The sequence below is a fragment of the Eptesicus fuscus genome, chromosome 20 (assembly GCF_027574615.1).
Source record: "Eptesicus fuscus isolate TK198812 chromosome 20, DD_ASM_mEF_20220401, whole genome shotgun sequence".
In the NCBI taxonomy this organism is placed as follows: Eukaryota; Metazoa; Chordata; class Mammalia; order Chiroptera; family Vespertilionidae; genus Eptesicus; species Eptesicus fuscus.
The window spans coordinates 1,780,484-1,805,873 of NC_072492.1; the positions used below are offsets into that span (position 1 = coordinate 1,780,484).

Sequence of the window (25,390 nt, forward strand, 5' to 3'; positions counted from 1 at the left end):
CTAAGCACACTCATTCTCAGGGTGGAGGGGCTGGTGTTCCGTGTCACACGAGGGAAAACGGGCCCGAGTGGAGCAGCGGCCCGCACAAGGTCGCACGGAGCAGGCCAAGAGGTAAGAATAGCGAGGCACCAGGCGGGCCTCTCGCAGAGGTGACCTAAGGGTCACCTGACAGCCGACAGCGCGGCCGGGTGCCGCCTGACCGCCCGGCCCCGGGAAAGAATGTGGGCCCAGAGCGTCCCCGCAGCGGAGGCTCGTATTACAGGCGCCCGCGCGTCACTGCGGGCTCGGGGGGAGGGACTAGCACCGCCCCGCGCTGCGCGCCTCGGAACGCAGCGCGGCGCCTTTAAGTCCGGGCGCACTAGAAAGTCCCGCCCCCAGGGAGCGCGCAACCCGACGGGGGCGTGGCCTGGCCGCCATTGGATGAGTCGCTCAGTGTCTGGGAGAGAGACGGTGGGTCTTTAGCGCTCCGATTGGACTTGGGGCCTGCTCGTCTGCGTGCTTGTCGGAGTCGGCGTCGGTTCCCGGGTTCAGATTCCATCCTCGGGCGGCGGGGCGTCTGGACGCGAGAGGCCCGGTGCGTCCGCCGGCCGGGGCGCTGAGGCCGATGCGCTGAAGCCAGGACGCAGGTACGGCCACTGCCAGCGGCCCGCGCGGGGTCACCGGCCCGAAGCGAGGCGCGCGCGGGACGCAGGTCTGGGCCGCGGCCTCACGGAGGAAGGAGGAGATGGCTTGGGGCCTCCAAGCCGGGGTTCGAATCCCGTCTCAGGCCCGTCACTTAGTTTCTCAGGGCCTCGTGCCCCCTGTGAACCGGCCTGGACTGGCCCTCGGAGCCTGTGCGGGGCCCGCTCAGCCCCGACCCCGGCGGGCAGAGGAGAGAGGACAGGCGGCGCAGGGGAGGGCTATTTTTAACCACCTGTCCGCTCTCCCCTTCCCTGAGTTGGAAGGCTGCGGGGTGGGCCTGCGTGACCCGCCAGGGTAGGCCGGCGGGGCTGGTGAGAGCTCTTCGCAGGTTGTAAAGGGCACTCCTGGCTCCGCTGGAGGCGGAGGCAGCTGCTGCGCCGACGTGGGCACCCGCCAGCCTGTGACCAACCCAGGCCCCAGTGCCTACTGTATAGTCTGGGACATGGGGAGGCTGGTGCTGGGGCCGAGTCCCCAAGTGGTTCAGGCATCTCCTCGCCTGGCCACAGCCCTGGGCACCCACAGCCGCGCAGGAAGGGCAGAAGTCCTTGGTGCCCTCAGAGCTGGTTCTGAGCTCAGGTGTCCTCACTGAGGGTTCTGCCCGGTGTGTGACCCGTCCCCTGGGCTTGGCCCTTGGTCACACACCCGCAGCTCTCAGGGCCTGAGGGCAGGAGCCCCTGTGGAGGAACCTGAGGCTGGCCAGCCCACCATCGGGCTCCTCACTTCTCACCCTCCCTCGCTGCTGTGGGCGCCACTGGACAGCTGAGCGGACAGCTGGGGCTGCAGGCCCGCAGCTTACCTTCTCTGTTGCTTGGCTCCCCACAGCTGAGGACAGTCCCCATCCCCAGTGTCCCAAGCCCAGGAGGCGCAGAGAGGCCCCTGTCGCCCGGCACTGGCCAGTCCTCCGTTTGGAGTCTGTGTGTGTAGCTCCCTTGCCCGCTGTGCAGCGGGGCCTTTGGCCTTGACTGGCACATACCCACTGACAGGCAGCTCCTGCCCAGGCAGTCTGGGCCATCTCACCAGTCCCGTCATTGACTTGATCGCTCTGCCTTGGGGCTACTCTGTCGAGATTTGGAGGTAACTGGCCTCACTGAGATCCCCCAAAGGTCTGAGAGGCCCTCCAGGGCAGGCTGTCTAGGGCCCCAAGTCGTGGATTTCCCTGGGCCTCGCTTCCTCCTGCTGTGCCCGCCCTAGTTAACCAGGATGGGGCAGCCTCTAGGACCTGACCGTAGGGCCTCTGGGGGGGCGAGATCCTGGAGGCTTTGCTGTCGTGGGTCCACGGACCTACTATTCACTGTGTGGTCCAGCAGCCTGTGTCTCTGTAAAACTGGAGTGATGATAAGACCTTCCTTATGGGTCTTTGGTGATGTCAGGAATCCTGGGTTCGGGGTGCTGGGCCCCTTCTCTGACCTGCCTTAGGCACTTTCTGTGTGAGCCCCTCTGTCCAGGGGGTGGGGTGGGTTGTTTGCAGGTTGGGGAAGGGGGCTCAGGCAGTGCCCTTTCTCCTCACAAGAAACCCTGTGGGTGGCTCTTTCTGCTGAAACTCTCAGGAACCCCCTTGTGGGCTTGAGCCAGCGACCCCAGGATGATGGCAACGAGAGTGCCCACCCACGCCTGCCCTGTGTCTGCCTGGCTGCCCCATACTCAGTGGTCCCTGCACCCTGGCTCTCTTTTAGGCAGACATGGCAGAGTTCTCCCAGAAACGGGGGAAGCGGCATGACGACGACATGCTGGGCAGTGCTGTGAACTTCCTCCTGGCCAATGCCCGCCTGGTGCTGGGTGTGGGCGGGGCTGCCGTGCTGGGTATTGCCACCCTGGCTGTGAAGCGGGTAAGGCCATGGTGGACCAGTTATACCTGGGGCTCCCGGAGGAGGATCACAGGGCTGGGGCCTGCAGCGGGGCCCTGGGAGGGGGCTGGGGACTGCCCAAGGCTGGCATCTGCTTCTCTACCCAGCAAGCTTGTTTGCTTTGCCCTGGGGCTTCGCTGTGCTGCCCAGGCTTCAGATGCTCTGATCTGTGCCACTCTGCCTGCAGCTCATTGACAGGGCTGCCAGCTCTCAGGACGAGGATGACGCCAAGGCAGAGCCCACGAGCCTGGAGGACAGTTGGAAGGAACTGAGCCTGCTCAAGGCCACAGCACGCCCACAGCCCCGGCCCTCACCTGCTGCCCCCAGCCAGCCCATGCTGCTCCCAGTCCCCTCACTTTTTGCCCCAGGTGAATGGCACCCCTTCCCCTCTAACCTGGGGGGTCCCCCTTTGGTGGTCACACTCAGGAGATGCAACCCAGGCTCTGCCACCGACTGACTGTGTGCCCTGTGCAAGCCCCTCTCCCTCCAGGGGTGTGGGCTCCCTGCATGTTTCATGGTGTGTTTTTCTGCCCTTCTGCCAACCACTGGGACATGTGGACTTTGGGGGTGATATCGCAATAGGGCAGTAGCCTTAGGATATGGGGACCTCAGATCAGAAAACAGGTCCAGGACCCCACTGCACTCTGCATGAACTGTTTTGGCCCCAAAGAGTTGGGGAGCTGGGGCAATGAGAACTTGTCATCAGAGTATTCTTTCTGCGTGAGGACTTGAGCTGGGTGCTCTTTCTCAGCTGGTTCTTTTACAGGTGAGGGGAATGAGGCCCAGGGCCAGTACACACCTGGTAACCTGGGAGAGGCTTCGTGGCTCACCACAGGGCCTTCTGACATGTTCCCTGGCCCTTTCACTCTGCAGAGGGGCCTGCAGATGCTGACCCTCAGTCGTCTCCTCAGCTTACCTCCCCAGGACTCTTGTGCCTGACATTCCAGGAGAAGCTGTTGGCGTTCGAGCGAGACCACGTGAGCATCCCAGTGTCCCGCGTGGCTCTGGCCAAACAGCTGGCTGGCGACATCGCCCTAGAGCTGCAGGCCTACTTGCGGAGCAAGTTCCCAGAACTGCCCTTCGGGGTGCTTGTGCCCGGGGGGCCGCTTTATGATGGCTTGCAGGCAGGGGCCGCTGACGATGTGCGTCTCCTGGCACCCCTGGTGCTGGAGCCGGGTCTGTGGAGCCTGGTACCTGGCATGGACACTGTGGCCAGGGACCCTCGCTGCTGGGCTGTGCGTAGGACTCAGCTTGAATTCTGTCCCCGCGGCAGCAGCCCCTGGGACCGCTTCTTGGTGGGTGGCTATCTCTCTTCCCGCGTCCTGCTGGAACTGCTCCGCAAGGCACTGGCCGCCTCCATCAACTGGCCCGTTATTGGCAGCCTTCTCGGGTGCTTGATCCGGCCCAGCGTGACTTCGGAGGAGCTGCTGCTGGAGGTGCAACATGAGCGCCTGGAGCTCACTGTGGCTGTGCTCCTGGCCATCACTGGCGCCAACGCTGAAGACTGGCTCCTTGTGGCCTGGCCGCTGGAGGGGCTGGCTGGGAACTTCTGGCTGCAGGATTTGTACCCGGCAGAGGCTGCCAGGCTGCGAGCTCTGGATGGCTGTGATGTTGGGACCCGCCAACGGCTACTGCTGCTACTGTGTCGTGTCTGCCAAGGCCATCCGGCCCTGAGGCAGCTGAGCCGGGGCCACCTGACCCAGGTGGTTCTACGCCTGGGAGAGGAGGAGGTGGACTGGGCCGAGGAGGCCTTGGGGGAGCGCTTTCTGCAGGCCGTGGAGCTGCTCATCAGCAGCCTGGAGCGGGCCAGCCTGCCCTGCCATTTCAACCCCAGTGTGAACCTCTTCGCCAGCCTGTGCCAGGAGGAGATCGACAACCTTGGCTACGTGCTGTACCGCAGCCTCCAGGCCCCCGAGGGGCTGCTGTAGAGGGGGCAGGGCAGGCTGCGTGTGTTCTGATGCTGGTGAGCTGCACGCTTCTCCCTCCCAGGGATCTGGAGAGCACCCTTTCTCTTGCTTTTAGCCAGGATAAAAAAGGGTGTGTTGGCTAAGGCCGGGGGTTAGCATGCGCATAGGCAGCCATCACTGGAACCTTCTGAGCCCAGAGAGCTTGGGCTGCACTGCCTCTTAGGCAGCCTGGAATGCCAGCCACTCACACCCACTCCCTTAGTCCTCTGGGCCAACCCCAGGACCTTGGGCTTGGTCCATCATCACCAGCAGCGGATCCCCTGACAGCAGGTGGCTCTGCTGTCCAGGCAGGGGGTAAGGCCAGCTCTGTTTTTCTCTTGAGGGTGAGTTGGTGCTTTCCTCGGGTGCCAGCTCCAGGCATCTGTAGGCGCCTGGTGCAGGATGGTAAGTACCAGGTTTGTTCATCCCCAATGGGCCGGAGTCACCTGTACCTGTGGAATGGAATGCAGCTTTTTGACTGACTCCGAGGCTGGTGTTTTCTGATGTCGTCTGTGGTCTAGTTTCCTTATTGAGCGCTCTCCTCCACCCTGGAGTGGGGGCTCAGCTTGGGGTGCTGCCCACCTCACACCTGTGAAGGCCCTTTCCCCTCCATCAGGCGAGTTCTCTCTTCGGCAGTTGGAGGGCCCTGTGAGAGCCCCTGCCCCACGGGGAAGCCAGGGCTCTGCTGCCGCCTTGCTCAGAGCCAAGGTGTTTCGCCAGTGGCCGGCCCTCCTGGGAAGGCCTGTGGGGCAGGTTGGCCTGGGCCGTGCCACACGCACAGCTCAGCTGATCCTGTGTTCTCCCTGAGCCTGGCAGAGGTCAGGGATAGGAAAGGGAGGGCTACCTCCCCTTCCCGGGTGCCTTCTACCTTGGGTGTCCTTCCTGCTGAAGCCGAGCTATGCCTCAAAGAATGTGAACAAGAATAAAAGAGAAAACAAGCCTTCATGTGACTCATGCTGTCTCATCAGCAGCTGTTTGGAGTTCTGGAACCTGGGCCAGAGGGGCTGGGAATGGACCTGGAGGGGGCTCCATTTCACTGGAAGAGCTTAAACATGGAAGGAGATTACAAGATTGCTGGTGTGATGTCTTACTTTTGTAATGGGAACCAACTAGGGTTTTGTTTCTTCCCAAAGCCTGAATTTTTTATTCAAAGCCTCTGTGCTTTCTGGGATTGTGCCAGACTCCGGGCTAACGCTCCCACCAGCACTTACTCCAGCTGGAGCTGCCCCAAAGCCCTCCCGCCAGTAGTGACAGAGAAATGTGACCTCTCTCCCCCTGTCCAGACGGGGAAGCGAGTGCATCAGTGTCCCCATTGCTGGGGCTTACTTCCTTCGTCAGCAGATGACAGACGAGGCCCTGTGTCCTTAGGGTGTGGCCACCACAGCTATGCTTCTCCCCTCCTCTCCGCACCCAGTGTTCTTCCTAAGGTAGTCATCCAAGGGACGCCACATGGGACAGAGGAACCTGGGCTGCCTCTGGAGATTATGATGGCTGCACTCAGAGGCTATGGCAAAGGTCAAAGGGCAGGAGACTGGCTTAGCTGAGGGCCATCCAGATAACTTGTCTCAGGAGCTGGTGCAAAGAGAGCCTTAAGCAGCTGTAATGGCAGCCTAGGGTTGGCAAGGGAACAGGCTGGGAGGCAGCGGCTGTGCGTTGCTCTTATCATAATACCTATTTCCTAGGGTGGCTGCAAGGAGTAAGTGCTGGTGGGAGCGTTGGCCCAGAGCCTGGCACAGAATGAAGTGCCTCCCCAACCAGGGACTGCTGGGCCTTGCTGCCTCGCTCACAGACGGAGCCCAAGCACAAGGATGCCTCCACCACCAGGCTGCCTTTGACCGTGGCGGGCTCCTAAGGACAATGGCGGTTCAGAGGCCCTCTTAGAAGACCAGACCCCACGTGTGTCCCCTCTGGGGAGGCCTCATACCTGAGGTAGCTCTGAATTTCCCCAAACACCGTGATTTCAGTAAGAAAAAACTGATGAATTAAAAGAGAAATGGTGTTTGTGGTTACATCACCGATACTCGGTTAACATCTGGGACTGAGTTTCTAGCCGAGAGCTGGAAACAAATCACCCTTTTGCTAGGAGCCTTTGCAGGAGCTTATATCTGGCTGGCTCAGTCCTGGTCTGTGCCAGTGGCAGGGGTTGTTGCTACCATTACACAGGTTCCCTTTGACGCAAGGACGATTCCAGCTCTGCGCCAGGTGCGTCTCAGTCTGAACATCCTGTACGCAGACCTCCAGCTGTGGTGGGCAACCTGGCAGTCGGCGTTGTGGCCTGGTTTAGTGTTACCCAGGGCCCAGGCCCGCAGTTGTGATGCCACCTGCTCAGAATGAAAGTCATGGAAATGGCCAACAGGAGCTCACAGATTTGAAGTGTCACCCACATAGCTCAGGAATAATCTTCCTGCTTAGAAACATTTCCTTTTACTCCACTCCTAAGAATGTCTCCTCAGAAACACAGCTGCTAAGAACAGCACAGAATACTTAGCCGCACAGTAGCCTATCCGTTGGAGGAACAGTCATCCTCGAGTGGACCTGCCCATTTGCTTCAGCTGTAAGCCCTGAAGGTCTTTGTGCACATGGGCTTCCTCACTAGGAGGTTCCTGGGCATGGAAAGCATTCAAACTTGTTCAGATCCTGAAGGATCTTATTTTTTAAAATACATTTTTATTGATTCTAAGAGGAAGCGAGGGGGGGGGGTATAGAAACATCTGTGATGAGAGAGAATCCTGGATCAACTGCCTCCTGCATACCCCCTACTGGGAATAGAGCCTGAAACCCAGGCATGTGCCCTGACCGGGAATAGAATTGTGATCTGGTTCATGGGTTGACGCTGAACCACTGAGCCACACCGGCCGGGCAGATCCTGAAGGATCTTGCCAAACTGCATTCTGAAAGGACTTCAGCCAGCAGCCCAGAAAACCACAACGCCCTGAGCTGTGCCTGGCCAGAGCGGGGCAGAAAGGGAAAGTGGCTGCCTTACGTAGACAGAAGCATGCAACCCACCTCTAAACCAGCACCAACCTTCACTGCTATGTCCCGCATTCTCCTACTCTCCTTTCGGAGTGGAAAATGAAAGTGTGACTCCTATTCCCACTAGTGTCCGTGGCTCCCATCTCCCTGGTATGCACTGAGGAAAAATGAAGCTAATTCAGTGGCAGCTCAGGAACCCCTGGTTCAAAGACCTTTAGCAGGCCCGAGTGTACCTCCAGCATAACTGCCTCTGAGCTAGCGTGCAAGCCACACCAGGAAAGCACTTCCTGCCTTTTGGTTCCAGATGGGCCTTTGAAACCCCAGCACTTAGCTGGCTGTGAAGCCAGGCTTGGAGCCCAGGGGAGCAGACACTGCGCCTGCAGTGGCTCTAGAGCAGATCTTGGCTCCTCCAAGTATGGGAAAGGCACTAGGGTCAAGGGTCAAGGGTCAGGGTCAGGCACAGCTCACCCCAAAGCCTACTGCTCCACTTTTGCCCTGTTCTAAAACAAGGGGCCTTCAACCTGGTACATGACACATTTGCATTTTTCAAAAAAATACATACACTAGAGGCCCAGTGCACAAATTCGTGCACTGGTGGGGTCCCTCTGAGTGGCCTGCAGGGATTGGGCCAAAACCCACAGTCCAACGCCACCTGCAGCTCCTACCTGCCACTCCCACTCATCCTGGCCCCACTGTACCTGTCATGGGCTCACGTCCAATCAGTCCCCATCATGAGAGGCTCATGCTGCCACAGCAGCGCTCGCCAGCCATGAACCCTGCGTCTGGTGCCCTCCCAAGGGGAGTAGCCTGCGAGATCAGGCTAAAACCAGCTCTCTGACATCCCCCGAGGGGTCCTGAATTGCGAGAGGGTGCAGGCCAGGCTGAGGGACCCCACCAGTGCACGATTGGGCCAGGGAGGGACCACGGGAGGGCTCCAGGGCATGTCCAGCTCATCTCGTTCAGTCCCGATTGGCTGGACCCCAGCAGCAAGCTAACCTACCAGTCGGAGCATCTGCTCCCTGGTGGTCAGTGCATGTCATAGTGAGCAGTTGAGCAGACTTAGTATGTCATTAGCATATTACGCTTTGATTGTTTGTTCGGTGGTTCTGCCACTTGGTCTATTTGCATATTACCCTATTATTATATAGGAATACTAGTGTCCTGGTGCAAAGATTCGTGCACATTGAAAGGAAATAAATTAGAAGAAATATTTTAATATCGCTATTCGCCCTTTCTCTATAATAGAAGCGTCAATCAAATTCACAATCGACAATGACAGATTGAAACACATGTGTATGATTGGCGCCAGTGAGAGCTTTATATGTATCATGCATGTGCGAGTCAACTTGGCCTTTTATATATATAGAATAAACTTGCTTAATTAGACCTGCTTTCTGATGTAGCTAAACTTTTTCCAGCCCAGTGAAGCACAACTTCTCTTTCAGGTAATTGTCAGCAACACAGCAGTAAATATCAACACGAAGCAGATTATTATTGTAGATCACGCAGGGAGAACAAAGGGTAAAATATTTAACTGCAGAAGTGTTTGACTATATTCTGCACAGTGAGAAAACCTGAAGTCATTTTCAAGATTCATCACTTCTTACTTCTTTTCAGTTGGGTCATCTCCGTTTTCTGGCTAATGAAAATAGTATTCCCTTGAGTCTCCTATCTACCTACTCCAGGACTTCTGTGAGGATCAAATGAGATGACGCATGGAAAACGCTTCACAGACATTTGGTTAAAGTGTAAAATGTTTGCACCTGGCTATAAAGCAAGTTGTGTTCCTGGGCTGAAGAAACTGCAAGGAGGCTAGTCGCTAGGGAGAGGAAGCCGGGCATTGCTACATGATGTCATTATCCCTGCATTGAGCGTCTGCCCCCTGATGGTCAGTGAGCATCATAGCTACCGGTCGGATGGACACTTGGCCATATATATATATATGTTTAAAAAAATATTTTTATTGATTTCAGAGAGGAAGAGAGAGGGAGAGGTAGAAACATCAATGATGAGAGAGAATCATTGATCGGCTGCCTCCTGCATGCCCCCTACTGGGGATCGAGCCCACAACCCAGGCATGTGCCCTTTACTGGAATTGAACCCAGGACTCTTCAGTGCATAGGCCAACACTCTATCCACTAAGCCAAACCAGCTAGGGCAAAAAATACACTTATTTTCTAATCAGAAAATTAGTTTTTAAAAAACCCCCAGTAACATCACAATTTGGTTGCATTAATTCAATGAGGAAGCTATGGGTGTAGTGGATGACACCCAGAGTGTATTCCAAAGGCCAACAAATGGCCCTGAGGACGGTGTTTTGGGTCACCTCTGCACTGCTGCCCACTTCCTGCGATAACAGTGTGGTTGGCTGGAGCCTCACCCAGCAGGAAGGCCAGAATCAGACTCTCTCACTTGTGTGCTTTTGCACCAAACTCTCCAGGCTGCCCCCAGCGCCACCTCCGTGTGAACTTGAGTGGTCTGAGGCAGGCATGGAGTGCACACATCTGTCCCCAGCAGGGATAGCCAATGGGAGCACGTGGCACTACCCTGGCATGCTCATTGACCCATGCCGCCTCTGTATTCCAGTCAGAAGTCCTTGGTCCCAAACAGCTGAAGTTCTGGGCTGCAACAGCCCTGGAAGGAAAGGCAGCTTTGAATTCACCCCAAAGGGTAGCAGACCTCTCAGTGCCCGAGCTGTTGCCTGAAGCGAGTGCAATGCTCAGAGAATGTCTGGCTGCCAGGGTGACAGAGCTTATATTTTTAGATTCCAGCTGCTCAAGAGCAGTGAGCATCCAATTCAGGCGCCCTCAATTCAGGCAGTAGCTGGGCGATGCGGCCACTCTCGCTAGTTCTCAGACTGGGGCAAGAAGGGGTGCCACGGGGACGTGCAAGAGGCATCAGCCAGAGTGCCTCTTCTCTGAGGGCAGCGGTGGCTGTGGCGTGGAGAACAGTGCATTTCTAAGAGGGTAGCGTGCAGGGGGAGACGGTTTTAGTCCTCTTAGCTGCCCGGAGAGGAAGAGCCTGTGTCCCTTGCAGTGGAGCTGGAGGCTGAGAAACGGCGCAGTTAGGTGGCCTAGTTCCTAGTTGTGGCTCGTGGCTGGGGCTTAGTAAGTGGGAGTCAGCTTATCCTGTCCTGCTTGTGCAAGCTGTAGATGGGGTTCAAACCTTCCGTCAGTCGGAGGAAGAATCGACTTCTCAGTGCGCTGAATGCTGCTAGCCTGAGTCAAGAGACATGAGAAACGCCCTCACAGGCTGTTATTTTTATATTTGTCCCTCACAGGCTGTTATTTGTGAAGTTCTCACTGCAGTCAAGCCTGGAATCCTCCACCAAAGCGCCCCCAGTTGACTAGCACCAGGTGTTACAGACGAGGCCACTCAGGCTGTGGTGAGGGCACACCACTGAGTCAGTGGGGCACCAGGACCTGAGCTGCGTTTGTCCTGGCACAGCCCAATCCAGCAGTTCCTGGTCTTGGCACACAGAGGCGTCACCTGTAGAAAGAGCAGAACCCACAAATGCTCTAGTATCCTGAGTCCGTAAAGAACTACAACTCAACAACAAAAAGACAACCCAATTGAAAAATGGACAAAAGGCTTGAGTAGGTAATTGTCCAAAGATACACAAATAGCCACAAGCACAAGATGTTCAACATCAGTGGTCATTTTGAAAATGCAAGTCAATAGCACAATGACCTATCACTTCACACACACTAGGGTGGCCATAATTTTTTTAAAAAGGTAAATGATTATTGGTAAGAATGTAGAGAAATAGGACCCTCGTGCATTGGTGATGGGAATGTAAAATGGTATATAGCTGCTGTGGAAAACCATTTGTTGATTAAACAGAATTACCATATGACCCAGTAACTCCACTCCTACATATATACCGAAAAGAATTAAAGACAGGTGTTCAAATACTTATACTTGAATGTTTATAGCAGCACTATTCACACTAGCCAAAGGTAATTAATAACCCAAATGTCCATCAGCTGATTAATGAACATAATGTAGTACATCCACACAATGGAATATCATCTATATATATAAAACCCTAATATGCAAATAGACCAAACGGCGGAATACCCGAACCAGTCACTATGATGTGCGCTGACCACCAGGGAGCACGTGTGGAACATGGTGGGTGGCAGACGCGGTGGGATAATGGAGCAGGTGAGTGGGGGTGCCAGACCAAGACAGGGCACCAGTCGCTGTCATGGGGACAAGCCTCTGGTGGTTACTGAGAATGCTTTGCAGCTGCGCACCGTGGTCCTGCCCGGGGGCTCGCACCCGCTGCTGGCGCCCAGTGACGGCCCTGATCACTGGGCACCATCAGCGGGTGAGAGCAGCTGCTGCCGGCCCTGACTGCCCCTCAGGGCTTCTTCACCTCCCCCTGCTCCTCCCCCTTGAACCACTGCCACCACCTGCCTGCCCCGTTTGCACCTGCTGCTGGTGCCCAGCACCGGTCCCTATCGCTTGGTGCTATCAGCAGCTGCCTGCCCCGATCACTCCTGAGGGCTTCTCCACCTCCACCTGCTCCTGAGGGATGATCAGGGCAGCAGCCGCTGCTCGCACCTGCTCAAGGTGCCGACCCCGCTTGCACCTGCTGCTGGCGCTGGTCCCAATTGTTCTGCACCATCAGTGGGTGCGAGTAGAGCCAGTGCTGTCTGTGTGTGGGAGTAGCAGCGGCAAGAGTGGGGCTGCTGGTAGAGAGGGGACAGGGCTGGGAGGGCCGCGGAGGATGGGCCGAGACCTGCCCCAGTGCCCACTGCAGCCTTGCAGCCCACAGTTCCTCTCAAGATGCACGAATTCCTGCACTGGGCCCCTAGTTCAGTCATAAAAAAGGAACGAAGGACCAAGGTTCTACATGGAGTGTGGCCACCATGTGGCCCTGTCAGGTCACATTCTGTATGACTCCATTTATTTTATGGGAGGAAGGGAGAGGGATAGAAAAATGATGAGAATCATTGATGGGCTGCCTCCTACATTGGGGATCAAACCTCCAACCCAGGCATGTGCCCTGACCGGAAATCGAACTGGTGACCTTCTGGTTCATGGTCAAAAACCACTGGGACACACTGGCCAGGCACTTATGATTCCATTTATATGAAACGTTCAGAATAGGCAGAACCAGAGACAGCATGTGGACTGGTGGTTTCCGGGGCTGGGGGGAGCCCAAAACCTCACAAATGCAGGGTCATGACCCGTACCACTGATGAGGTGCTCCAGAGCAATTCCAGGCAGCTGCACGTCTAAACGTCGTCTGCCTGCCACCCAGCCAGAGCAGAGCCAGGCGTCCCACTGAAGGACGGGCCAGGCGTCCCAAGACCTAAGGAGCGTCATTTGTTCAGCAGCTAGTGACGTGACTGGCAGCTCACGCCCACTCTGCTGGCCTCACCCTCACAACAGAGCCAATATGTCGAGTGCTGTTCGCAGGGTTGGTGCGGCAGTAAGGAACGGGGCAGCCTGTGGAGGGGTGGGAGACAGATTCTGAATCGGGCATCTGCTACCTGCTCTGCAGGACAAGCGGCGAGAAGTTGGGCTTACTGCTTGTCACGTGGACAGGGGAAAAGGGCATCGGCTGGAGGGAGACAATGAGGGCCAGAGGCTGGCAAGAGGTCCCCTGGGCACTGGCTGGTATCTACACCCACTGCTCCTGCCACCGTTCCCCAGACTCCGCACCTGAGCCGCCAGAGTGAAGGGGTGAAACGCTTTATTAAGGCACATGAGCAGGCGTGTCCTGGCCACAGAGGCTTCTCGATAAAGGGGAGTAAGTCTTCTGTAGACACAATTTTAGAGCAAGAGCTACTTGGTTGCATTTGCCCCCTTCTCAGGATGTCCGTGGAGAAGCCCCTCCCTGCGCCCAGAGCCCACAGCTGCGGCCGCAGGCGCGAACAGGACCTCGGCGGGGATCCCAGCAGCTTCGGTGCCGCCTCAGCCGCGGCATGGCCACCTGGAGCCCAGGCACAGGGTGGCCTTCTGGAGGAGCAGCCTGGACCTTGACTCCTTCACACAGGCCGGCCCGCCGCAGCCCTTCCCCACCCCCCGGGGGTGAAGGGCCGCTGGGCCCTAGGAAGACAGCTCCTCCTTGAAACAAGAGGGGCGAGTGAGGACGCACCCTTTCACCCTCCTCTGCCCTGAGGACAGAAGGGGCGGGTGTGTCCAGGCTGGTGGCAAAGGCTGCATTTCCGCGGTTTCTTGGCCGTGGACCCCGGGTCTGAGGAGCTGGCCCGCGCTCTCTTGCTCGTGGACTGGGGCCCGTGGGTTTTCCCGCCGCCTCCTGGCCAGGGCACGGCTCCAGAAGCCCCTGTGGGAGGAGCCAGGGAAAGTCACACTGACCTGGAGGAAATACAGGTTCCTTTCCATACTCACCGGCCCCCCAGGCCAGGCCACTGCTCTGCACCAGCACACAGCATCCCGCCTGGCCCTGAGCTCTTGAAGGCGGGCCCACGTGGTGCTGGAAACCAGAGCGCTGCCCCTTTCTACCGAAGCGGGAACCCAAGCAAGAGGCTGGCCCGAGGTCAGGAGGCGAGGCAGCAAAGACAAGAGGGCTGTGACCAACCACCTGTTCCCCACCTTCCACGCAAAGAACCCCCGCTCTGGACCCTGCCAGTCCCTCCACAGCCTTAGTGCTGACGGCCTGCTCCGCCAGGGTAGCGGTCAGCTGGCCTGGAGGGCAGACCTGCTTCCCCTCAACGGGAGGAGTGGCTCTGCGGTCTGAACCACTCTCCACTCAAACGTGAGTCTGTCACAGCAGGGCCCCTCTGGCTCTGGCAGCCAGCCCTGCACTTTAAAAAAATTTTATTCATTTTGAGAGAGAGGAAGGGAGAGGGATAGAGAGATAGTAACATCAATGGTGAGAGAGGAACATCATTGATTGGCTGCCTCCTGCATGCCCCCCACTGGGGATCAAGCCTGCAACCCGGGCATATGCCCTGACCAGAAATCAAAATGGCGACCTCTTGGTTACTGGGTCGACATTCAACTGCTGAGCCACACCAGCCGGACCAGCCCCATACTTTTACTGAGCCTTCTGGGTCAAGCATGTCAAACTCGTGGCCCATGGGCTTCATGCAGCCCACAATGAACATTTTTGCAGCCCAGCCAATATAACCGTGTGAGCAGTTATTTGCAATTATGAAAGGAAATGAGTCTCCTGTCAGATCCAGAATGACCGACATTCACCTGGAGTCAGTTCTGAAAGTGATCACTGCGAACAAGCTTCCCCCGAAGCGGGAGAGCAGGGAAGAGACGCCAAGTGCCGGGAAGAGAACGAACGTCATCCTGGCTCGTGTGCTTTTCTATACTAGACTTTTCTAAACAAACCCACGTTTCTATGGGAACAGAAGCTTCTGTTCTTTTTTGGCCACATACACTAAACCTTGTTTATTTGGCCCGTGTTAGCCTTTGAGTCTGACCTGCTTGCTCTGGGTTCTTCCTGTATGTTCAGAGCTGGTGACATGTTAGAGCCACAGCCTGAGATTGAACTCCTTCAGGAGCTCTGATGGAGACAGACAGGTGCCCCTCTCATTGAGGAAACCGAGGCTGAGGCCAGGTCCTGTGTTCAAGGTCAAACGGCTGGGCTGTGGAACCAGCGCGTGACAAGCTCCCAGTAGGCCTTGTCATGCTCAGCACTTACGCTCTGAGCGGGCAGGCCACTTCTCTGTGCCTTCAGATGGCCAGGTGCCGGTCTCACAGACCCATTTTGGGGTGCCACACTCAAGCTGTGTCTGTAACCTTGGGCAGGTTCCTAGACATCATCAGGGCTAGTTTCTTCATCTGAATAAACGAGGCTGATGGTAATGACTTTGCAGGGTTTACAAAGGCCACAGGCGCATGGGGTTGGGATTAGGCCGACCTGCTTTCAAGTCGCCGTGTGACCCTGAGCAGTCACTTCCTCACGTGCGTAACTGTGACCACAGGCTTACCTGGTGAGGACGGAGGATGCGTAGTCGACTTAGCGTGGTGCCGGGCAGACAGCAAGCTACTAGACTCCCGGCGGGCACCCTTTGTTTTGGGAGGCAAGCCAACCTCATGCTCACACCCCATCTCACAGCTCTGAGGTCTCTGAGCAGGACCCGTCCGCCCGCTCCACCCAGCCCACAGCTCCCTGCAGGGCCGCTGCGGGGGGCCGCTCCTCACCTGGCGCCACGTTCTCGTCCACCCACTGAAAGAAGCCGCACTGCTGCGCTCTCGGCTTGGCACACGTGTGGAACTGGCGGCCCTTGTTGGGCCCGTCCTTCTGCACCGTCCGTGTGACAGCGGCCTGACTACAGAGGCAGGACGTGCCACTACCAGAGTCATCCCCAGCGCCACCAACCCCACCGGGGCGGTTCCCTGAGCCAGTGGGGCGTCCCAGCGAGCCGCCGGGGGGTCTCGGTGCAGAGGAGGGAGGGTCCGGGCGGCTGCCGCTGGCCCACAGGAAGAAGCTGCAGCTGCCAGCAGGGCACTTGTAGAACTGCCGGCCCTGGTTGGGGCCCTCCTTCCGGACGGTGAGCAGCACGGCCTCTTGGCCACAGTTGCAGACCACGGAGTCATTTTCACCAGCAGCAGTGGCTGGTGGTAGATTCTGGACCAGAGCCTTCAAGGGCCTGGGCTGCCTGGTGTCAGGGGGCTGGGGGTGGCTGTGCTGGCTGCTGTCCATTCGGTTCAGGGACTGGCTAGCCTGCAGGTAGCCAGAGGGCTGGCTGGCTGGCGGGCAGGCTCTGGGGGGGCCCTGTGAAAACCTCAGGTTCAAGATCTCCCTCAGGGTCTCATCACATCCGCCGATGCAGCCAACAAACTCCAGAGGCATGGTCGGGGGAAGGCTACCACGTTTAAACTTTAGCTTCAACCTAATGGGGCCAGAAGATAAGAAAGAAACATTTACTACCAGGTGCAGTCTTCTCCTTGGTCCCCAGAGGGCTGGACCTGCCTGAGGTCTGCCCTTGGCATCCCCATAATGCACCAGCCAACCACCAGCCCCTCTGGCCCTCACAGGAGTGCAGAGGGGGAGGCAGGTGGGACCACAACACAGAGGCCTCTGCAAGGCGCAGCCTGCACCAGCGGCTCTCCAAGTGTGCGTCAGCGGCCTCTGCGTTTTCCTGGGCCCTTTAGAGGTGAGGCCAAACGTATTTTCCAACAACATCGAGTCTGCTGTGCTCTTATTCTTCCCAATGTGCGCAGTAGTTTTTCAGAGGCTACAGCACATGCAGTGAGCCCAGCAGACCAGCTGTGGGAGCAGGCATGCGAGTCCCGTTGTCTCCCTTAAGCCAGACATCAGACTTGCAAAAATGGAAAGCCATGCATGATTACTTTTTTGCTTTGGAAAATAGGCATTTTAGCTTAAAAACATGTTATTTATGTTAGTGTGCAATGTATGTTATAAACAAATTAATAAGCTCAATTTTAGATGTCTACACTTTAATGTGGTAAATATTGATAAACATACCCACAACAAAAGCTCTTTGGATCCCTCAATGATTGTTACAAATGTAAGGGGTCGTGTGACCAGGTGTGAGGACCAGTCCTACGTGAGAACGCTGGGCTCTGGGAAGAGCGTGGGAACGAGATGCAATGCACGCATACTCTGGCGATCGAGCAGAAGAGGCCAGGCCACGGGCCTTCATGGTTCTTCCTCTTGAGGCGACCCAGGAACCTGGCCCCCACACCTACAGGCACAGCGGGACCTACCCAATGGAGACCTGCTGGCCTGGCGGCCACGAGCAGCGCGAACACCCCCCGCGGGCCTAGGAACGAGGCCCTGAATGTGCCCCACCTCCTCTGAAGCTGACCCCGGCGCCCAGCTCACCTGTGAACAGGTTGTGGCCGACACACTGGACACACACTCCCATCCCTGCGCGCCTCCAGCACGAAGTCAGGGAGCCACACAACTGATCGACATTCCGGGAAGCCCGTGCAGCTGAGGTAGAACCTGGGGGGCATAGGGACCAGGGTCAGGCAGAAACGGGAACTGGGGAAACAGTCCCAGGCTGTCACCCATCTGGCAAGACATTTTTTTCTTCGTTGTTTTTTTTTTTTTTTTTCCAGAATATGAGAGTTTATTCAAAGTCCAGTATAGACTGGCCACGCTGCCTTCTACATGAATAGAAAGCCTGTGAAGACAGAGTTGTTACAAAATAGCTTAAGCCCTGAATGGTATGGCTCAGTTGGTTGGGCATTGTACTGTGCACTGAAAGGTCACCGGTTCAATTCCCCGTCAGGGCACAGGCCCAGGTTGCAGGATCAATCCCTAGTTGGGGGCGTGCAGGAGGCAGCCGATCGAAATTTCTCTCTCCCCCTCCCTTCCCCTCTCTCCAAAATCAATTTAAAAATATACTTAAAAAATAGCTTTAATTCAGTTCTCTCCACATTACAAGGTGCCAGGCGGGCAGTGGGATGTGCCATGCACATTATAGTTCTAAGCCTGGAACTGCTGGAATCAAAACATACATCCATGTCACCCTGTAAGATGCACTTGCTGCCCCTCGTGTCTCACCCTTGTCCCCACCCCACATGGACACGAGGGATCCAGGTCCCGAGAAGAGGTCTGCGCACAGGGAAGCCCCTGGACCGGGAGCAGGACCCCACCAGGTGAAGGCGACAGGACCAGCGTGGCTGTCCCACCCTAAGGGCCAGCACGAGAGGCAGGCGCGGGCAGCAGCGAGCCCTGGTCCAGCACTTGCAGGAGAAAGATACCGGACAGTTGAAGCGCTGCCGTCCTCCAGACAGAGGCAGGTGAGGTGTGAGGCGCCGGGAGGGCTCAGGCCGGGCCTTCCAGGGGGACGGGCTGCAAGCAAGCGTCTCTGCAGCTGGGCAAAGGGCCATGTGCCTGGAGGTCTGACATGGACAGAGTCCCTGGTAGTGAATCACTCGGAAATACCGCCTGCATGTATTGCCCGCCTCCCCAAAAAGTGAACTGCTGCCCTGGCAGGTGGTTGGAGCGCGGCCGGCGCATGGCAGGCAACCAATAGATGTATCTCTCACATCGATATTTTTTTATTTCCTCTCCCCCCCGCCCCTTCATTCTCTCTAAAAATCAATGGGAAAAATATCCTTGGGTGAAAATTAACAATAACAAAATAACAAAGAAACGGCTACAGCTGACTCTGCTTTCTACTTTAAAAACAACCAACCCACCTACCAACACTCGGACCACAGCACCAGGAAGTACGAGGGCTCGGCTCAGCGCCATACTCTCACCCCTTCCTGACGAGCACCAGCTCACATGGGAGCAAACAGGCCTGTGCAGGGAGCCGGGGGGTAGGGCTAGGACCCCCCGGTCTGATGAGAGACACCTGCTTCACATCTTTGTCGGCCAACATTTCTCGATGCCTTCCAGCCCTGAACTCTAGGGCTGGACCAGCCACCACGCACACAATCCACAATGCCCTCTGAGTGTGCCTGGGGATGACCAAACCAGGAAAAACAACGAATCCAAACCCCAGAAATGGAGATTCCAGGGAATCCTGGCGGGGGGGGAGGGGTGCGTAAAGCTCACAAGGTTCTCCAGACCCACCTGGGTGACGCCAGGACTTGGAGCACCCAGAGCTACACAAAAGGAAGTATTCCTTCCCTTTATGTTCCGATGATTATGAACCCATTACACTGTGGCCAAGAAGAAACCACCGGCAGCACGTACTAGACGCTTCCACAGGGCCGTCAGCTACCCTGCAGTGGCACTGGCTTCTATGTTTGTGGGCAACTCGTGCCTGACCCTGGCTGCTGGTCGGGCCCACAAACCTCTAGTTTCTGAGAGTCAGGGAAGCCTCCTGCTCACGGAGCAGCAGAGGTGAACGAGGCTGCAGCCAGAGGGGCTGGCAGAACGGAGAAGGGCTGTGAAGACCGGGTTCAAATTCTGCTTTTCCTGCTCCCAGGGCTGCCTGCTATAGACAAGCCCTCGGCATCACTCCTTAGGAAACATCTGCCTTGTAGGGTGGTTATGGAGTCGGAGAAGATAGAATCTGTCGAGCACCTTCTAGCATGCCAGCCACAGGGATGGCACAGGATCCACGATGGCTGCACCACTGCCCTGCCGGGACCTTCCCCCGGCGCAAGGTATTGGCTTGGACAGCTAGGCCCGGCTGGGCAACCTGAGCCTCGAGGAAACTGCCCACTCTGAGTGAATGCACTGGAAATAAAGAGGGATGTAAGATGTTCAGACCCAATTCAAAGCCAAAACTAGGAGAGAAGCGAATCAGTGTTGCTGAGTAACGTATGAGGCTCAGGGCTAGACCATGGCTTCTCACTGAATCCTCACCCTTCCCACGGCTCTGTGAGCTAGACCGCGGTGCCCGAAGTCTAGGGACGAGAAAAGAGTTAAGTAACCTGCTTTGGCACACAAAGCTTGAATGTGGTAGAAGTGGGATTCTATCTCCAACACCTGGTCCGGGGACTGGCAACAGCAGGCTGCCTCTAAAGAATGACACAAAGGAGCCCTAGCCGGTTTGGCTCAGTGGATAGAGCGTCGGCCTGTGGACCAAAGGGTCCCAGGTTTGATTCCGGTCAAGGGCACGTGCCTCGGTGGCAGGCTCCTCCCTGGCCCAGGCCCTGGTTGGTGCTCGTGCGGGAGGCAACCAATCGGTTTCTCTCACATGGATATTTCTGTCTTTCCCTCTCTCGTCCACTCCCTCTAAAAGCCCATGGGAAAGCATCCTGGGGTAAGGATTAAAGAAAAAAGAAAAGGCGGGGCGAGCAGAAGCTGTCTGCCAAGCCGGCAGGTGCGAGGCGAGCAAAGGTGGGGCACCAGCTGGGCACTGACCCGCCACTCTTCTTGGTCTTGAGGACCATGTCCTTGTTGCACTGCGGGCACTTCCTCACAGGAGCTGGCACCGTCGGGTAGATGGATTCTTCCTGGGGCACTTCTGCCCCTTCCCCAAAGTATTGGGACAAGGCTTCGTCCAATCTGAAGAAACAGCAAAGCATTTGCAACATTCTCATGTGCGTTTAACATATGTGACCCGGGAACCAGCTGGCTGCTCAGCCCCGGCCGGCTGCACAGGAGGGAGGCGGGCACAGGACTGCACTGGCCAAGCGGCCCTGGCCTGCCTGGGTGACGGACAGCGCCTGGGAGCGGGCAGCACTGCCAGCCAGTGGCCTCACATCAAACAAACCGCGCAGGCCCAGGCACCTCCTGAAGTCCTGTCGGGGTTCCGACCAGCTCACGCGTTCACGACGGGGCAGAACACCTTTCTAACACACACTCGCTGCTTGCTGAACGGCCCCTCCGACACCCTGAGAACAAGTGGCCCTACCCCGGCACCTGGTTACTGGTATATGACGGTGCTGCTACGAATTCAAAACAACTGAATCAAGAGAATGGCATTTGGCCAACAGCCCAGAGAGCAGGACCAGGTCTCTCTGTGTGTTTCGATATTGACAAAGGAACACCCGGAGTTCAGGAGGAAACCACGGGGAGGAGCCAGGCCGAGGCCGCGGGTGAGGATGAACCGGCCTTCCCACCTCTTAGGGAAATGTACTCCCGCCTCCGCAGTGTGCACTCACTTCTTAGCTTTAGCCACTGCTTCAGTGAAAACCGTCCTGTATTTCTGGATCTGCTGCCTGAGAACCACAGATTTATCCTTCTTCCCCTCGCAGATCAGCTTCAGGTCGGCTTCCAGCTCGGCGCGGAGGTCCGGCTTGGACATCTCATAGCCCATGGAGTCATAACCTGCGGAAGAGCAGTGCTCTGTGCGGCCCCGACAGCACAGCTTAGAATCTGAGCGACAGCCTCCCCAACGACTCCTTGCAAGCCCCTCCCTTACCTTCCACAAGTCCCATGCCCAGATGCCCAGGGAGAAAACGCTTGTCTGGGGTGAGCCCGACGTACATCCGGGCTTTGATCGTCTCGATGTGCTCTGCGTGAGTGGCGTCAGTACCTGAAAGCCATTCCAGTTACTCGGTTAACCCAGACCTCCTCCCGGTGGGCCTCCCTCTGCCTGGATTGCCTATTCTCTCAGCACTCCTCCATTCAAGTCTGGACCACATGGAAACCACAATGGCCACCTCCCTCTCTCTCACATCCACTTACTCACTAACGCTGTCAACTCCAGCTCGGAAGTTGCGCCTTTAAGGTTCCCCCTCAGCTCAGTCGGAGCCACAGCCAGAGCCCCGTCACCCAGCTGGTCAGGACACCTCAGGCTCCCGTTTCTGGTCTCTCCCTCCACCCACCCATTCTTTACGCTGGGGCCAAAGGGATCTTTTATTTATTAATTTTTTAAAATTTATTGATTTAAGAGAGGAAGGGAGAGGGCAGGAGGGGGAAAGGGAGGGGAAGGGAAGGAAGAGAGAGAGAGAGAGATCGATTTGTTGTTCCGCTTGTGCGCTTATTGGTTGATTCTTGTATGTGCCCTGACCAGGGATCACACCCACAACCTTGGTGTGTCAGGGTGATGCTCTAACCAACTGAGCTAAGGAGAGGGCCGAAGGGACCTTTTTTAAAAAATATATTTTTATTGATTTCAGAGAGGAAGTGAGAGGGAGAGAGCGATAGAAACATCGATGAGAGAGAAACACTGATCTGCTGCCTCCTGCACGCCCCCTAGTGGAGAGTGAGCCCGCAACCTGGGAATGTGCCCTTAACTCCTCAGTCCACAGGCCGACATTCTATCCACTGAGCCGAGCCAGCTAGGGCCGTAGGGACCTTTTAAAACAAGGCTAGGGCACCTTTTTTTCTGCCAAGGGCCATGTTTATATTTATAACATCATTCTCTTAATATGAATGTTGCACGAAAAAAGCTCCTAGATTTACTGAATTTCGAGTCCTACCTGTGGCTGCCCTGGCAGGGCCAGACTAAATGATGTCATGGCCCGTGGACCCGATGTTCCCCACCGCTCTTTTAAAACACAGCTCTGCCACCAGGGAAATGCAAGCCAAAGCCACAAAGAAATGTCACCATGCCTACTTGGATAAAGACCAGATGCAGTAAGTGCTGGTGAGGATGTGGAGAGCCAGGCCCGCCCACACTGCTGGGGGATGTAACACGGAGCCGCCGCTGTGGAAAACAGCCTGGGGTCCTCACACAGTCACCCCGACCCAGCAGTTCCACTCCCAGGCGTATACTCGAGAGAACTGAAAACATGTCCACACAAAACTGGACATAAACGTTCGCTGCTGCATTTGTAACAGCCACAATGGAAACAACCCAAATGCCCGTCAACGGAAACAAAATGCAGAATGCTACTCAGTAATAAGAAACAACGTCCTAACACACGCTACAACATGGATGAACCGTGAAAACATGCTAAGTGAGAAGCAAGTTACAAAAGGCCACCTGATGTCTGATTCCGTTATAGGAAATGTCTAAAAATGGCAAACCCATGGTGGCAGGGTCGTGGCTGCCTCGGGGGGGGGGGGGGGGGGGGTGGGGGGGGCCGGGGGGGGGGGGGAGGGGAGGGCATGGCTGCTCTGGGTGGGGGTTCTTGCTGAGGTGGTGAAATGTTCGATTTGTGGTGACAGTTGCATCACTTGGTGAATATACTAAGCACTGACCTGTACATTTCGTCAGTGAATTACACACTGTATGTGAATTGTCTCAATAAAGCTATTAACATTTGAAAAAAGTGCAGCCCTACACCGCTCCTTTCCTTAGAAATCTTAGACAGCTCTGCTGACTGCGGGCCCACCTCCGAGCCCCCAGGCAGCGGGGCTCCCATCATCGTTCTGGCCTCCCTTCTACGACACCCCAGCTCCCCGCCCCAACAGCACGTGCTTGCTGCCCCATGTCCTTCCTGCCGTGAGGCCTGCCTTCACATCGACATTCTTACCGTGAGCTGCGGGCGCCCTGCCCACGCCCTGCGAGCCCAGCATGTTGTACCTAATGTGTTGGTTTGGTTTGGCTCTCCCGCTAGACCAGCCCTTGGAGAGAAGGACAGGCCTTACCCCTGTGCACCAGGGCCCAGGACTCACACTTTTATGCATCAATCATGGGGTGAACTACCCCTCATTGTAGCTAAATGCACGGGCTTTCTGGACAGCCCAGGATGGCCAGTGGACTCAGGTCAGGGCACGTCTTCCCACATCACAGAACTACAACACTCACTTTGCAGTGAGGAGCTGCCCCCAGAGGAAACGGCCTGCTTCCATGACACCCCAGGGAGCCCCCCGTGCAGGCACGGCCCTCTGGACGAGGCTCAGACAGTCCTCAGAGCTGTGAGAAGAGGGCCGTAGGTCGGTCACAGAGAGCCACCTGTAACGCTTTGGCCACAGGGCTTGGTGGGAAAAACAATTATGGCCTTGCTTTTCTTTTTAAACTTCATTTCATTTTTTTTTTAAAATAATTTTTAAATTTACAATTATAGTTGACATACAATATTATGTTAAGTTCAGGTGTACAACTAAGTGATCAAACATTTATATGACTTACAAAATGATCACCCCGATTAACCTAACACCCATCTGACACCATATAAACCTACTTTCTAATTCTGAAACAATTACGGGAAAGGCTTTAACAAAAACCGAAGACTATGGCCACCCCTGGCTAACAGCAGGGGCCTGGCTGGGCCGGGCGTGCGGGAGCCACGCGAGCCGCGGACACGGGCATCTGGAGGAGGTGGCTGCCGCGCAAACCCGAACAAGAGTCCCTGGGGAGACGAGGCTCAGGCTGCCGGACCTCCTGAGACTTCAAAAGACTGAGAGAGGTTTCTATGTGAGTTTCTCAAGTTTTACATGTTGGACCTTATTTAACACAAACAAATCTCAGCCTGGGCCCAAAATACTGAGTCTATGGGCAGCCCCGGCTCCCAGCTGAGGCCGGTGGGAAATGGCTGTCTTTCCAGGCACCTCACACCGCATCTCATCTGCACCGAGCAAGTCCCTCCCTCAGGAAACACACGGCAAAGCTCTGGAGCTGAGATGATGGTTAACACTTTTTAGCAAAAAGTATTTTTAAATTAAAGTATATCCATTTAAGACATAATGCTATTGCATTCCGGTCTAGTATAAACCCAACTTCTGTATGTGCTGGGAAAGCAAAAAACCTGTGTGTGACTCACTCTACCGCAGTGGTCCAGACCAATGCACAGCAACTCTCAGGAGCCTGTGTGTGTGTGTGTGTGTGTGTGTGTGTGGTGCAGGGTCTGAGGCGCCTGTGTGTGTGTATGTATGTGACATGGTACAGGGTCTGAGGCGCCTGTGTGTGTGTGTGTGTGTGTGTGTGTGTGGTGCAGGGTCTGAGGCGCCTGTGTGTGTGTGTGTGTGGTGTGCAGGGTCTGAGGCGCCTGTGTGTGCATGGGTGGTGCAGAGCAGTGGTAAGAGCGTTGACTGTGGAGTTATTTGGACCTACATTTTAATAACACACAGTTTGAGACCTTAGGTTAAGTCCCTAACTTCTCTGAGCTTCACTTCGGCCGTAAGGCAGGGTCCACATTATAGTTGTGCTTGAGAACTGCTAGTTACCATGGTGATGAGCTACTGACCAATGCCATGCTTCTCCATGAGGGCTATGAGGTCGGCTTCAGTGAGCAGCTGGGGTGGACTGGTCTCCCCGTCCACCATCTCCACGGTGCTGGGCTGAAAGTGGGAGCCTCTCTCATACACAGGAAGGGTCTACAGAGAGCAGAAGCGTCAGTCAAACCATTGTGCCACGGCACTCAGCAAAGGACAGCTTCCAGTCCTGGGAGCATGCCCCAGGCTACGCAATGGCTCTAGGGTGGGACGACTGCCTTCCCGCCCCCCCGAGGCCCACGGGTGTCTGACTGCACCTATGATTTATCACCTTGTCACTCCAGCGATCATATGGGTACACATCCAGATAGTTTCGGGCCAGAATCACGAGACCATGGGCCACAAAGCGTTCCTGAGAGATGTCAATCTCCACAGTAGTCTCCTGCCCCTGAGCATCCTGGGAGCAGCAAGCTAGGAAATGGCGAACGATAAACTCATATAGTCGCTGTTCATCTCCCTGTGAAGAAAAGAAAGCCTGAAACTCCCTACAGAACAATACCGCTCGGGTCTCAGCGTCACTGCCGTGT

The 25,390-nt window shown here is 56.2% G+C and overlaps 2 protein-coding genes across 6 annotated transcripts in view; one reads left to right on the plus strand and one right to left on the minus strand.

Moving 5' to 3' along the window:
* Nucleotides 1-413: 413 nt before the first annotated feature.
* MIEF2 (mitochondrial elongation factor 2) lies at nt 414-15,392 on the plus strand. Of its 3 annotated transcripts, none has more exons than XM_054709680.1 (5): nt 414-626; nt 2,355-2,507; nt 2,713-2,893; nt 3,399-4,488; nt 15,361-15,392. In XM_054709680.1, the coding sequence occupies exons 2-4, from the start codon at nt 2,361-2,363 to the stop codon at nt 4,451-4,453; spliced, it is 1,383 nt and encodes a 460-aa protein (XP_054565655.1). In that variant the 5' UTR covers nt 414-626; nt 2,355-2,360; the 3' UTR covers nt 4,454-4,488; nt 15,361-15,392. The 3 variants fall into 3 exon arrangements, with proteins under 3 accessions (XP_054565655.1, XP_054565654.1, XP_008154412.2); XM_054709679.1 differs by lacking the exon at nt 15,361-15,392 and adding an exon at nt 6,154-6,217; XM_008156190.3 differs by lacking the exon at nt 15,361-15,392 and having other exon boundaries at nt 3,399-5,542.
* Nucleotides 12,354-25,390, minus strand: part of TOP3A (DNA topoisomerase III alpha) — a 31,836-nt gene continuing 18,799 nt past the window's right edge. For 2 of the 3 annotated variants that reach the window (XM_008156229.3, XM_054709678.1), the window contains 8 exons: nt 25,135-25,320; nt 24,836-24,965; nt 21,181-21,294; nt 20,921-21,086; nt 20,178-20,321; nt 17,229-17,351; nt 15,581-16,272; nt 12,354-13,745 (listed from right to left, as the gene is read on the minus strand). In XM_008156229.3, coding sequence (XP_008154451.2) covers nt 13,561-13,745; nt 15,581-16,272; nt 17,229-17,351; nt 20,178-20,321; nt 20,921-21,086; nt 21,181-21,294; nt 24,836-24,965; nt 25,135-25,320 — 1,740 coding nt within the window. In that variant the 3' untranslated portion in view covers nt 12,354-13,560. The remainder of the gene's footprint in view (nt 13,746-15,580; nt 16,273-17,228; nt 17,352-20,177; nt 20,322-20,920; nt 21,087-21,180; nt 21,295-24,835; nt 24,966-25,134; nt 25,321-25,390) is intronic. The other variant, XM_054709677.1, reaches the window with a different exon arrangement.

Excerpts from the sequence above, each read along its gene's own strand:
- MIEF2 (XM_054709680.1), top strand. The coding sequence starts at position 2,361 with ATGGCAGAGTTCTCCCAGAAACGGGGGAAGCGGCATGACGACGACATG. Across the intron at positions 2,508-2,712 it reads CCACCCTGGCTGTGAAGCGG|CTCATTGACAGGGCTGCCAG; the intron begins GTAAGGCCATGG and ends CTCTGCCTGCAG. Across the intron at positions 2,894-3,398 it reads CCCCTCACTTTTTGCCCCAG|AGGGGCCTGCAGATGCTGAC; the intron begins GTGAATGGCACC and ends TTCACTCTGCAG.